Source organism: Mycteria americana, chromosome 13 (genome assembly GCF_035582795.1).
Source record: "Mycteria americana isolate JAX WOST 10 ecotype Jacksonville Zoo and Gardens chromosome 13, USCA_MyAme_1.0, whole genome shotgun sequence".
NCBI classification, from domain to species: domain Eukaryota; kingdom Metazoa; phylum Chordata; class Aves; order Ciconiiformes; family Ciconiidae; genus Mycteria; species Mycteria americana.
Genome location: NC_134377.1, coordinates 16,935,362 through 16,947,684, shown reverse-complemented (window position 1 = coordinate 16,947,684; position 12,323 = coordinate 16,935,362). Strand labels below are relative to the sequence as shown.

Below are 12,323 nucleotides of genomic sequence, written 5' to 3'. Positions count from 1 at the left end.
AAATATACTTGCCTTTTAATAGTGAGATTGAATGTTGCTCAGCAGTGCTTTGTGCTGCCTTGAAAACAGACCATTTTCAAGAACTGGAATGTTAGTGGGAAGGAAAAGAGATGAACTATGCGGATTGTTGGACACCAAATTACAGAACTTTATTGCTTTCTGATAGGTAATCTACAATGTGCAGCAGAAAAAAAATCTCAAACCACAATTCTGCATAACACTAGCCTTGTGTCCTGGGTTTGGCTGGGATAGAGTTAATTTTCTGCCTAGTAGCTGGTATAGTGCTGTGTTTTGGGTTTAGGATGAGAATAATGTTGGTAATACTGATGTTTTAGTTGTTGCTAAGTAGTGCTTACACTAAATCAAGGACTTTTGAGCTTCTCATGCTCTACTGACTGAGGAGGCTGGAGGTGCACAAGCAGCTGGGAGGGGGCACAGCCAGGACAGCTGACCCCAACTGGCCAAAGGGCTATGCCATACCATATGACGTCACGCTCGGTATAGAAACTGGGGGAAAGCTGGCCGGGGGCCACTGCTCGGGTACTGGCTGGGCATCGGTCAGTGGGTGGTGAGCAATTGCATCGTGCATCACTTGCTTTGTATATTCTTTTATTATTATTTTATTTTATTTCAATTATTGAACGGTTCTTATCTCAACCCCCGAGTTTTCTGACTTTTACTCTTCTGATTCTCTCCCCTATCCCACCGGGGTGGGGTGGGAGTGAGTGGCTGGGTGGTGCCCGGTTGCTGGCTGGGGTTAAACCATGCCAGAAAATTAACTCTATCGCAGCTGAAAGCAGGACACCTTGTAACGGACTGTCTCAGCCCTCTTTTGGAAATGCTGGTTCTGCATGACTGCACTGTTGCACAGCAAAAGCGTCTTGATCCACAGGATGACTGTGCAGTGCAGACCGGGCTTGCACAGTGATCTTTAAGATGAGTTGAGGCTTGGAAATGCGCCTTTTGTTGCTATGACAGCTACAATTCTTTGTGCCCTGATACTGCATACTCACACTGTTATCTTTAGTGTCCCTCTCTGAGTGTTGCATGACTGGGAGCTTTAAAAAAAAAAAAAAAAAAAAGCAAAGTTGCTTGCTGCTGAGTACCTCCCTCCAGAATGGGAGTGGCCTGAAAGATTGGCCCTCTAAATGAGGCTCTTAAGAGTGACACTGTGGAGGAGTGTTAGTGTGTCAGTGATAAAGGGAAAACCATTCTGCAGGGTGGAAGGAGCAGGAGCACTGAATCCTCCCCACTTGCAAAGCTGCCTTTGAGAACCAGACTTTCTGGAGAGGTGAGAATACTTACAGGAAAATGCAATTGAAAGTAATGAGGTGCAGAGAACAGAGTAGGAATAGTCTCCTTAAGAATAACTCCTGTGTTCACATTAAGGAATGTTACTGTCCCAGAAAGGCTTTGTCCTTAAAAAGCATGAAATTTAAGTAAATTGCCAACCTCCAAATATGTATCTTAAAATGAACTTGTGCTTATTGCTCCCTAACTCCTCTAGAAACTCAACAGGATGATTCTGTTGCTCACCTAGAAAGGAAACTTGCATGTCCATGCTAAAAATGCAGATCTGACTGTCACTGGGGAGATAACTTCTTTACTACTTTTCATGCCCTAAGAAATGCATTTGAGTAAGTTTCTTACTGTCCATTACAGGATGCTAACCAAACTTCATAAGTGGTCTGTAATGCTTCTGATTATAACATTTTCCAGTTTAAAATAAAAATATCAGTGGAAAAATAATCAGGGTTCTGTTTGCAGCTGAAATTATTCATCAAGAATGCTGCTTGAGTGGGGAGGAGGAAAGGGCTTGAACTGATGAAAGTGATAAAGTCTCTGCCGATGTCAGTGGTGCTAAGCTAACTGATGACCCAAGTGTATTAGGTGTGCTCCTGAAATGTATCTTCCGGCTTAGTTTTGTTGAAAAGGAATCCAGTTCCGTACTCAGAGACCACTCAGCGATATGCATCAAAGCGTGGTAAGGGATGGTGATCGAGAGATTTGCTTCCAAAGAACACTTTTGATCCAACTTAATATGCTAGTGTAGATGCGCCTGAAGGCTTTCAGATTAGTATGCGGAGTTTGGTTCTGTGTAAAGTTGTTACCCTTTTGATTAGTTACAAGGATTTTAAGAATCACTTATTTCAATAAGCTGGCATGACAAGGAGTGGTGAAGCACAGGAAACACTCAAGGTCCCCCAAGCATTCAAAAATAACTTAAGTAGATGTTGTCTCTCCCTTTCCTCAAAAAAACCTTAACTCTGGAGTTCTTTTTGAGTTGCCTCCTGGCTTTAGTCCCTTTTGGATAAACCCTGACATTTTTGAAGTTGTTCTTAGAGGGCTAGAGAATACTTTTTTTTTGAGGGAGAGCAGTTGTTAGCAAAAGCTGAGATTTCACATAACCGTATGCCTTCAGGCTGGAACTTGCAGGATTTGTTTGTATTAAAGCTGATGCTCACAATTTTGTTGCAAACTGCAAAGCTGAGGACCCTTGCTTGCTTTTTTTGTTGGGTTTTACTTGTTCTGTTCCTAATACCTCTAGGACTATGGAGTTCATCTAGTGTCTTACAAGGGGGAACCATAATGTTTTTTCAGAACAGCACTGGAGTATATGCCTTCTAGGGCAAGTTTACTTTTAAGAACACCCAACAGAAGCTGCAGATGTGGCTTCTGCTGCCTGATGCAGTGGTTACTCCATCTGCGTGTTGGCAGCTGCAAAGGGGGGATTAGCTGAGGGAGCAAGCAGGAGCGAGGGAGCGAGCTGCAGCTCCTGGTCTTGATTTCTAAACTTCCAAGTGGCCTTGAACCCTTCCTCCCATCTGAGGATTTACTTCTGACTAGAGAGCTGCTGGGTGGTGCCCCCTGAATGCAAACAGAGGAGCCATTGACACAGGGCTCTTTAGAAAGCGGATTCGGTGAACTTTCTGATGTTACCTTAAATTACCTCTTACTTCTGCCTCCTGATGCTCATGGATAGATTTAAAAAGAACAGAGTATAGCGTAGTTTCAGTTATGTTTGCACTCATTTATTCGTCTTAGTTAAATTGGGCAGAGTGCAGCAGTTCTCTTAATACTGTGAATCTGGGTTTAGCTGAATAAAATGTAGGGTTTTATTCACCGAGCTGGCACTGCGCGCTGTGTCCAGCTTGACTAGTTCTGTATTTACTGCAGGCCCTGATCCTGCAATACGCTTCTCCTGGAAGGACCCTCTCCTTCACGCAGAGCGCAGCGGGGTGCTGCAGCAGTGCAGCAGCTGCACAACCCAGGCATTTTGCAACCAACCTCTAGAGCCCTGTTGTAGAGCGAACTGTTAAAATAGCTTTAACGTCCCACAGAGAGCCTTGTAAAGCTCGATCAATAGCGCTTTTTTTTTTTTTTTTTTTTTTTTCCCCCCCTCCTGGTAAGAGGGACAGAATCGCCTCCGCCCCGCCCGCGGGGCTGCTGCGGCGGGTCCCTCCCCGCTGCAGGAGGGACGCTCCCGGCTGCGCCCCGAGCGGCGGCCCCGCCTGCCCCGGGGAGCGGCCGCTCCCGCCCCGCCGCCCGGCCCGGCCCGGCCCCAGCTCCGCGCTCTCCCCGCAGCGCTACCTTAAGGGGCTGGTTGACATCAGCCGAGTGGGCTGGGCGGTGTGGGTGGGATTTCCTGTGCTGGAGGTCAGCTGCTCCCCGTCCCTCGCCCCTCCCTCCCTCCCTGCCGCCCGGGTCCCGCTCTCCCCGCGCCGGAGGGTCCCCGCATCCTCCCGGCTCCCTCCTCTCGGGTTGGATTTACATAGTGATGTGTAAACTACAGGATGCCCAGCAGCACTGGAAAGAGGTTTAAACCTACTAAATACATCCCTGTCTCCACAGCAGCTGCCTTGTTAGTGGGTTCGACTACTTTATTTTTTGTTTTCACGTAAGTACCGCTCTGGCGGAGGGGGCCCGGGCTGGGGCCGGCGGGGGGAGGCGGCTGGCCTTGACAGCTCCCCCAGGCCCCGCCGCTGCTGGTCCCGCTCCCCGCCTGCCTCCTCCTATCCCTTCCCGGCTTGGGTTTGCAGAGGCTTAGTATTTCTCCGTATCGTAAAACGTGTCTGACAGCCAGATCCACCATTTCATGGCACCTAAACCCCACCAGACTCCTGCAGCTGCCGGCTGTGTGCATCAAAGATGCCCGTTAACCGCAGCCCCCCTCTCCCCCGTCTGTCCGAGCAGGGCTGGGGTGTGCGAGAGGGACGCGTCCCCAGCCCCAGCCGCCCTGGTGCCGACAGCCCCGAACCCAGCTTGCGCCTTATCCGGCCGCTCTCCGGCTTCAGGAGGGAGAGCTGGCCTTTCCGTGAATCCCTCGCGTGTTTCGGGGTTTATCCGGCAGAGCCTGTTGAAGTGGAAGGAATCCTATTCTAAGCGTTACGGGTTCTAGATATTTTTATGTAACTGTCCCTAAAAGCCTGAGGATCTAATGAACGAATTTCGGTTTGCCTGAAGGAGGGAGGGGGAAACTTTTCCCCCCCTCCCCGTTTCCTCTTATTCCCTTCTCCCTTAAATGCAGAATCGAGCTCTGGCGGTCGGCTTGCAGATCTCCTGTAGTTCTATTAATATGTGAGGGGTGTAGTGCTTCAGCTTTCTGTTTCCTCTCCCTTTATATAAACTTGAGTTATGTAGATTGCTGACCCTTCCTATGCTGGGGTGAGGGCAGCATCCCTGCAGAGGCGTTCTTGGCATTTCGAGAGAGATGCTACAAAACTGCTCCAAAATGAGCTTTGACTAAGCTGCTTTTGGGGAAGGTGGAAAGATCGCTGTTGGATATTAAGATTTATTGTTTCGCTTGTTTTGAAACTCCGTTTTCCTTGTTTTGCCATTGCTGATTTTTAACTGTGCTCAGTGAAGCTGTTGGAAGCAGAAGGCTATATAACAGTGGGAGTATGTGTCTGTGTCTTTATCCTTCTTGGTTTGGCTGTGATACCATTCTCGATGTTTCAAAAATGCTCATTGCTGGTATGGTAATCTTAACGTAGGGTTTCAGAATACAATGCAAATGTTGTTTTGTCTAACAGTTTCTTAAATCTGAACAGATTTTGACACCGAGTTGTGCTCTTGGCTTAATGTGACTTGATTTCTCGTTGCTTGTTTTTAATGCGTTGGATATGAAGTACTGGTAAATTCTTTCAGGGTGTTATACTCTTTCAGAACTGGTACAAGCCCCAAGAACTGGTTCAAGTATAAGCCTATCATTCATCATTTGGGCATCTAATTATAGCTTGGTGCTCACAGGCAGACACGAGACAGAAGTTGGCTTTTGTGATGAACTTGGTTGACACTGGTGTTGTGAATATTTTTTAAACAGTTTCGTAGTCAAAGAAAGGGGTCTTAATGCCAGCATTTATTTTTCTTGCATCTTGAGAAATGGATGTACGCTAAGGTTGTTTTGGAAGCTGTATGTTTGTTTTCACACGATACTTTCAATGTAGAGCTACAAATTGCTTAGTGATGTAAGACTTTCCTGGTAACACAGTTGTTGTTGAAACATCCTTTTGGCAGCAGGACATCAGCCGAGATGTTCGTTTTAGAATTTGTTACTGTACGGAAGAAGCAATTGGCTTCAGTCTATTACCGAATCTCAAACTTAACTCTGCTCCCTCTGTTATCAGTGAATAATTACATGCAAAATGAAGTATTTTTAGGATCTCGCCATATTGTAACTTGGCCTGTGCATCTTGAAGTGTTAGTAAATTTTTTGAGGACTGTCCCAGACATACGTTCTCTGCTGCTGCCAAGTCTTGTGTGTAATAAAAGTAACACATAATTGAGCAACTGTTGTCAGGCAGTATCTGAAGGCCTGTCCATTCAAAAATACTCAGATAAATTTGTGTGGAATTGCTGTTGGTTTTTATCCTGAGCAGTTTTAGTAAAATCTATCTTTGTCTTGGAATTGAAGCAAGTAGTATGCACGAGATTAGTGTATTTTGTGTGGTGGTGGGGGGTCTTCCCCCTTTCCTGAGCATCTCCATTTTTTCCTCTTTTACCACAGGCAGTGGTTTGTGTCCTGAAGACCTTTTTGTTATGATATGTTATTCAAGGCTGAGATAGACCTGAATTTTCAGGGGTGTTGACTTGCACAACTCTTCCGATGTTAGGTAGATCTCTGACAGGCAGCAGTTGAGGCACTGGCCTAAAATTGCTGTAAGCAGTGTTATTGATCCAATCCATGCTTGCTTGTCATGGCAGAAGAACTTTATCAGATGGAGATTTACGTGTGTGTTTATTAATTCCTTATTTGTGTCGTTAAGCTCTAAGGCTGCTATGTCTCTTAATGAACTTAACCTGTGCATAAATATATGAAACTGATAATGGATGGGACTCAGATATCAAATTTGGGGTGCACATCAGCTCCGTGGGTTATCAGGGATTTGAGCAACTTCAGTGCTGTGGAACTGAATAATGGAGGTTAATATATGTGGGAAAATTGAATAATAACTTTTTAAAACCACTTACTGAACAGAAAAAATAATCCTTTTAGGGCACTGCAAACATTTCTGAGTAACATGTATGAAAAACAGAGGCTCTAACTTGGCTTTCTCCCTAGGCGTATTTGTGGGCTCAAGCCACATGTTACGAGTGTCTTCTGCTAGATTGACAGCTCTTTGAACTTGAAGGCCAGGGTTAGCTTTTTAGCAATGTAGTCTTTATTTTTTAGCTTTTGTCCAAACAACGTTGCTAAACAACACCACATAAAGAGTGTTTGAAATACACATTATCTCTTATTAGTTCACGGTGGTGTTGATCAGTAGTACTCTTATACTTTAATTTGGGAAAATTCCGTGATAGATTCTGTTTTGTTCTTTTTCCTCGGCTAACTATTTAGGATTCACTGTATTGCTGTTGTATTCCTTCTGGTTTTATGAAGAGGAACTAAACTATTTAGCTATCAAGATTATTGCCTGGAAAGGCAACTGAATATTGCAGTTGTACTATCGCAGGCTTTTAGCTCTCCGTGTGTGTTCCTTTAATGATAAATACAAGTGTGTGAGTAGGTGGTCTAATTTGTCACAGTAGGAGAGTAAACAATCGTTAACTCTAAGCATTATGAAGGAATGTATCAATAATGTTATATATAATAATTAGATTCATTTACTTATATGAACAAATCAAATGGCACAATGAAGGAAGAACCAATTCTTCTTCACATTGCAAGAATCCAGAGTGATTCAGTTGTAGCAGACCTGAACTTATTTCTACCAAAACCTTTTCTCTTTGTATTTCTCACAAGGCTTTTTGGTAGAGATAATAATTTAACCCATTTCAGGGAAGTCTGGGCTCTTATGCCTTGGACCACTGGCTGCTATGATGTAAACCTGAGTGTGTTCATCCAGTTCGTACAAAGAACCCGAGTCTTGTGAACTTCCCACGTTATTTTAGGTTGCGTAACCTCCATATTAGTAGAGAATGCAGCTTAATTGTCAGTAAGCATAATGCTGTAAAGCATAACGTCTCCCAGTGAACTATTATTCTGGAGCTAATGGTTCTCTTCACCTGCTTAAATTGTGCTACTTACTGTAGGTTTAGTGCTGAGAACCTCTGAGTTTAGCAGCTGCAATGCCTGTATCTATAGATTACACAGCAAGCTAAAAGCATAAAGCTTTAAGGAAAAACTGTGGCTCATCTCAGTAAGGAGAAAAAAAAGCTCTTCATTCTCTTGCTGAATATTGTAGACTAGAAATTTCTGATAAAATACACTTTTTCAGACTGTGTTTTCTGTAGCATGCAGTCACTTAAGCATCTTTGAAGTATGGCAGAAATACGTAACTCCTAACAAAGGTCCAGGTGCCACAATGGTAGGAACACTGCTCTATATTGTTCCCTTAAATGGGATTATAAAATGGGTAATTTTCTGGGTGAAGTGAAAGCACAAGTAAGGTGAAAACTCATTCAGCCAGTACTGAAAATGAGACTTCAACTTTGCTCTTAGAAGTCATAATGGGAGGTAATCATTAGGTATACACCACAGACGTATGTAATTGGCACTCTCATGCGGTCTGTGACACAGGGGAATTTAATGTCAATAACCCGCAGGAAACAACCGAGGAGTGATAAATTGGTGTAAAAGAGCAACTGAAGTTGAAGTCATAGTAGGGATGAAAGAAAATAGAGAAGTAGCCTATACCCTTGCTATTCAGATGGTAGAAGGAGGAAGAACGGCTGGTAGACTGTACTCAATAGGAGGGCTTGTGGATTTACCTTAGCAAGAAGGAAAGCTCAGCTTCATTCATGAATGTTTCAAAAAATTTGTTGTTTTCCCCCCACAATTGTACATCATGTTACTGTATTTCATGAACTAGAAGGACTCATTGCAGTATTTCTGCAATGGCTTAAACATACAGTTTGGCCATATATGAACTCAGATACACTTGATACACTATGATAAATGCACTTCTTAAATCAGAAGCACTTCCCCCCAAAATTATATGATCCTGCACTGGAATAGCCCTAAAATAAACATGTAATAGCATTTTAAAGTTCAAAACTATACTAACCATTCTGGATGGTAGTTAATGGAAGTATAATTATATGTGTACCTAAAATTCTTGAACGATCTCTTAGATCTCATCCTCCCATGACTTGTATATGTTCATAGATCAAAAAGGGGAAAGCATCGTCTGCCTTTTTGACTTGGGTTTGTTTAGTCACTAGCAAAGGTCAAGCTAATAGAAGATCATCTTTGCTTTAGCGAATTCAATTTGTATCCAAAGGTGTTTTTCTTACCTAAAATATTTTAAGGACTTCAGTGTACTCCAGTTCCAGATGTTCAGTGTTCACCTCTGCCAGTTCAGTGTTCTGATTTCACTTAGAATAAATGATAAAATGTGATTTAAAATGTGTATTACAGGTATTATGAGCTTCATCTGTCATGCAGGTAGATTTTATACCAGCCTAGAGGAAATAGAACTGGATGCTGATAAGTAGATGCACAAAAAAGGAAATAAAGATCATAGCTCAGATTGTTTAATCTGGAGATGCTGCTGGACAGCATGAATTCTGCCTTGGAGTGTGATCTTACATCCCTCTTATGGTTTGGCCTCTGCCTAATAACTCGCTGAAGGCTGCTTGTGGATTTGGGTGTAACTCTGGTGGTTGTTCTTGTGACTTACAATGCCAAAGTTCAAGGCTCACTGTGGCGTGTATGAAAGCACGTGGAAGCACTACCACTCTGCTTATCCACTTCTCCCTCGTACCAACTGAACGGTCATACCAGATATCCTTGTAATTCTGAAGCCTTTGCAACACAAAGCTCATCTTCCTTGGCTGTTTCTAGCCATTCTGGGGATTCATTTTGACGTTGGTAATGCTAATTGTGAAAAAGAACAAATCCCCCCTTCTTGAACTTTCTTTCCAAACTATACTTCAGTACTTGGAATATTAACCTATTTCTGAGTTGGAGGGGGGTGGTTGTTGTTAGTTTTGTGTGTCCCCCCCGCAAAATGAAGAAATTGCTGGAACTGATAGGGAGCAGCTTCACAAAGTATACATTCACTGACAGCCATGCAGATGACACTATATAGAGGAAAAAGGGTATGCAAAAGAAGTGTCTATCAGTTTAATTAGGCGAATTTCAAAACTGACTTCACAAACACTGATTTCAAGTAGTGCCATTTAGCCTCCTGAGATATTTTAATGTTTTCCATCTTAAATGTATCTTTAATGGCAGGTTTTCCCTGTCCACTCTACTGGTGATCCAGAGAAGGTGAGGCTTGCCAGGTTGACCTGAGTCATCTCAGTTGTCATGTCTGTCAGCTTCAGAAAAATATTTAGTCTTGTTATGACAAAGAAATGTCGTTTCAAGCTGTGGCAATTTCATCTTGGTATATAATTTTTGTAAAGAGAATCTAGACAAACTTGTCATGCAAGATAAAAAGACAGGCAATCTCAACAGGAAAATCCATTTAACTGAAGTGTGAAAAGTTTTTTGTTTTTTTTTTTTTTTTTAAACACTGGAATAGAGCTCAGTTTTACTGCTTTTAACTAGTTGATTCTATCATCTTTGCTTCCAAGGGGACCAGCAAAGTTGGCAATACAGGACACTTCTGAAAGTTATTAAAATTCATTCCTTTAGGAAAAAACCCAATGTTTATTATCAACAGGAATATTTTTTCTTCCTGTAGGTTGGGAGAGGGAAAAGGAATCATCTTTGTTTGATGGTAGTAAATAGCCAGACATCTTCAGCTGTGGGATGCAGAGCTATCTCTGTGCAGCCATCACAGCGGCATTTCAATGCTCACTGTAGATCTCGTTTTTAAAGGCAGAAGAGCTAATGGAGTGAAAGTTATTCCTGTACGTGGGCCATCCACAACTGTAGTCAGTGTATGATTTATGCCAGTAGCAACCTCCCTTCTATTTTCCCTAATGAGCAGAGATTAAGGATGTGGGTGTATGGAAATGGGAATGAGAGAGTGTCTCAATTAGATCAGGATGGGCCTCTCAGCCTTTGTACATGAATATACAAACAATTTTTCTAGTTTTGTTTAAAGTCCTTTTCAAGGTGCTAATTTAAATACTGTCCGTGTTTGTCCAGGTATGCCACACGTGTATCCTTTTTAGAAATAGAAGCAATCTCTACAAAATTGTTCAAATGACGTGGGAACTCACTTGGTTTGTCAGTAATGTAAACTAAGGGATGCTACTGTTCAAAACACAAATAAAACTTAAATTGAGAGACACGTACATTTGGTGACCTTGGAGGTCTGATTTTTGAGGTTCATTACCAGGGACAGTTGCTAATTACACACATTTTAGTATAAACAACTTACTCTATTGCTAGGTGCTTCTTAGCTGAAATCAGCTGTAGGACCCTGTGGCGTGGGGATCTGTGTGGGACCTCTGAAACCTGGAACAGGTTTTCTGTTCTTACTTTACTTAGCGTATAAGCAACAAGGAAACTTTTCAAAGCCTACAAAGGGCCTTGGGTTTTGTTTAGCTTGCATTGGAAGATGTCTGGAATACAGTAATAAGGTGGTATAAGCTAATTGGTATAAGCCAATTTAGAGCATGAAATAGATGCACACTGGAGTGGGGAGCAGTATCTTAAAAGCTGAATCAGTGCTACAATTGTGTGTGACCAGTGCAAAAGTGGAACACTGATTTACTGTCCTTTGATTTAAGCCAGTAGATACAAGACTTTTCTCACTAATCCAAGAGTGATGTTCAATTTGGCTGTACTGTTAGAGAGCTACTATTAGTTGATCATTTGTCAGTGGGAGCTGCTAATGAAATTGAAAAGAGGAGGCATGGAGGTTGAAACAGTAATGCTGCAGTTTTTAATGAACATTCTGTATTATTCTTTTGCAAAGAATGCCATAGATTGGAAAACTGTAGTCAGCCTAGATCTTATTTTACCGTAGGAGAGGTGGTTTTGAGGATCCTTGCTTGGCGATTGCAGTAATTAATTCAAATGAGTACACCACAGCATAGTGTATACTACATAAATCTTCAGCCAGCAATCTGTATCCAGAAAGAGGATTTAATTAGTCACTGATTGTTCTTCTGCAATTACTAATGCAATTTAGCTAGACTTGCTTCAAAACTGTCCGAAGTGCCTAAAATTCTGAGCTCTAAACCAATTACGCAGACATTAGTAGGTACTTTACTCTTTGTTTTTCTCAGGATGGATATTATGGAATAAACTGTACAGTAATCCACCCTTAGATATTGCAGTGGTTACCATGGTTTTCTGTTTGTGAAAGTGTAAACTCAGAATTTGTGGACTTCAAATGTGAAATCCTTAGGAAATATCTGTACTCTACTGCTGTGTGTTGAGATCATCCAGTAACAAAGGACAGTGGAGCCAGGTGCAGAAAAAAAGACATCTTGAATTTTAGATCTAAACACCAAAGCAGCTCTTTCCAGTGTACGTGTGCACCATTTTGTTATGTACTTTAATATTGTGTGGAGTCACATAATTAGGAAATGCTGCCCTTTGTGCAAGAGGACAAGCAGCTCAGTGGAGCAAGGCAGGCAATATGAAGATGGGAATACATGAAATACAGATTTTTGTCAAGCCGCATGTAAAATGATGTCATTATTTTTTGATGAAGGGGGGGCGTTCATAGAGGCGGACTAGTCAGTAATTCCCATGGAAATAAGGTTTGTATATGCCACTTAGAAATGACTGCTCTCCAGAAAACCCCTGTACGCACTCAGACTAAACTAATCACAGAATATTCTTAAATGAACAAATTACTTTTTAAGTTGGAGCCTAACAAAGCAAACTTGAAACTGCTTAAATATATAAGGGCTTTCATAAATAAGTAAGTCAGACAAAGCCTTACTCTCCTAGGATTCTTAAAACTAAA

The 12,323-nt window shown here is 42.2% G+C and overlaps 1 protein-coding gene across 6 annotated transcripts in view; it reads left to right on the top strand.

The window, feature by feature from the left end:
• The window catches only part of ZDHHC8 (zDHHC palmitoyltransferase 8), a 132,853-nt gene that overhangs the window by 6,849 nt on the left and 113,681 nt on the right, over window positions 1–12,323 (top strand). For 2 of the 6 annotated variants that reach the window (XR_012777798.1, XM_075516602.1), the window contains exon 1: window positions 3,672–3,898. The exons of 2 other annotated variants lie outside the window; for them this stretch is intronic. Coding sequence is in view for 1 of the 4 variants with exons in the window: in XM_075516602.1 (XP_075372717.1) it covers window positions 3,795–3,898 (104 nt within the window). In the remaining 3 variants the exon portion in view is untranslated. Of the gene's footprint in view, window positions 1–3,671; window positions 3,899–12,323 lie in introns of those variants that run through there. 2 more of the 6 variants (XM_075516605.1, XM_075516606.1) reach the window with 2 other exon arrangements.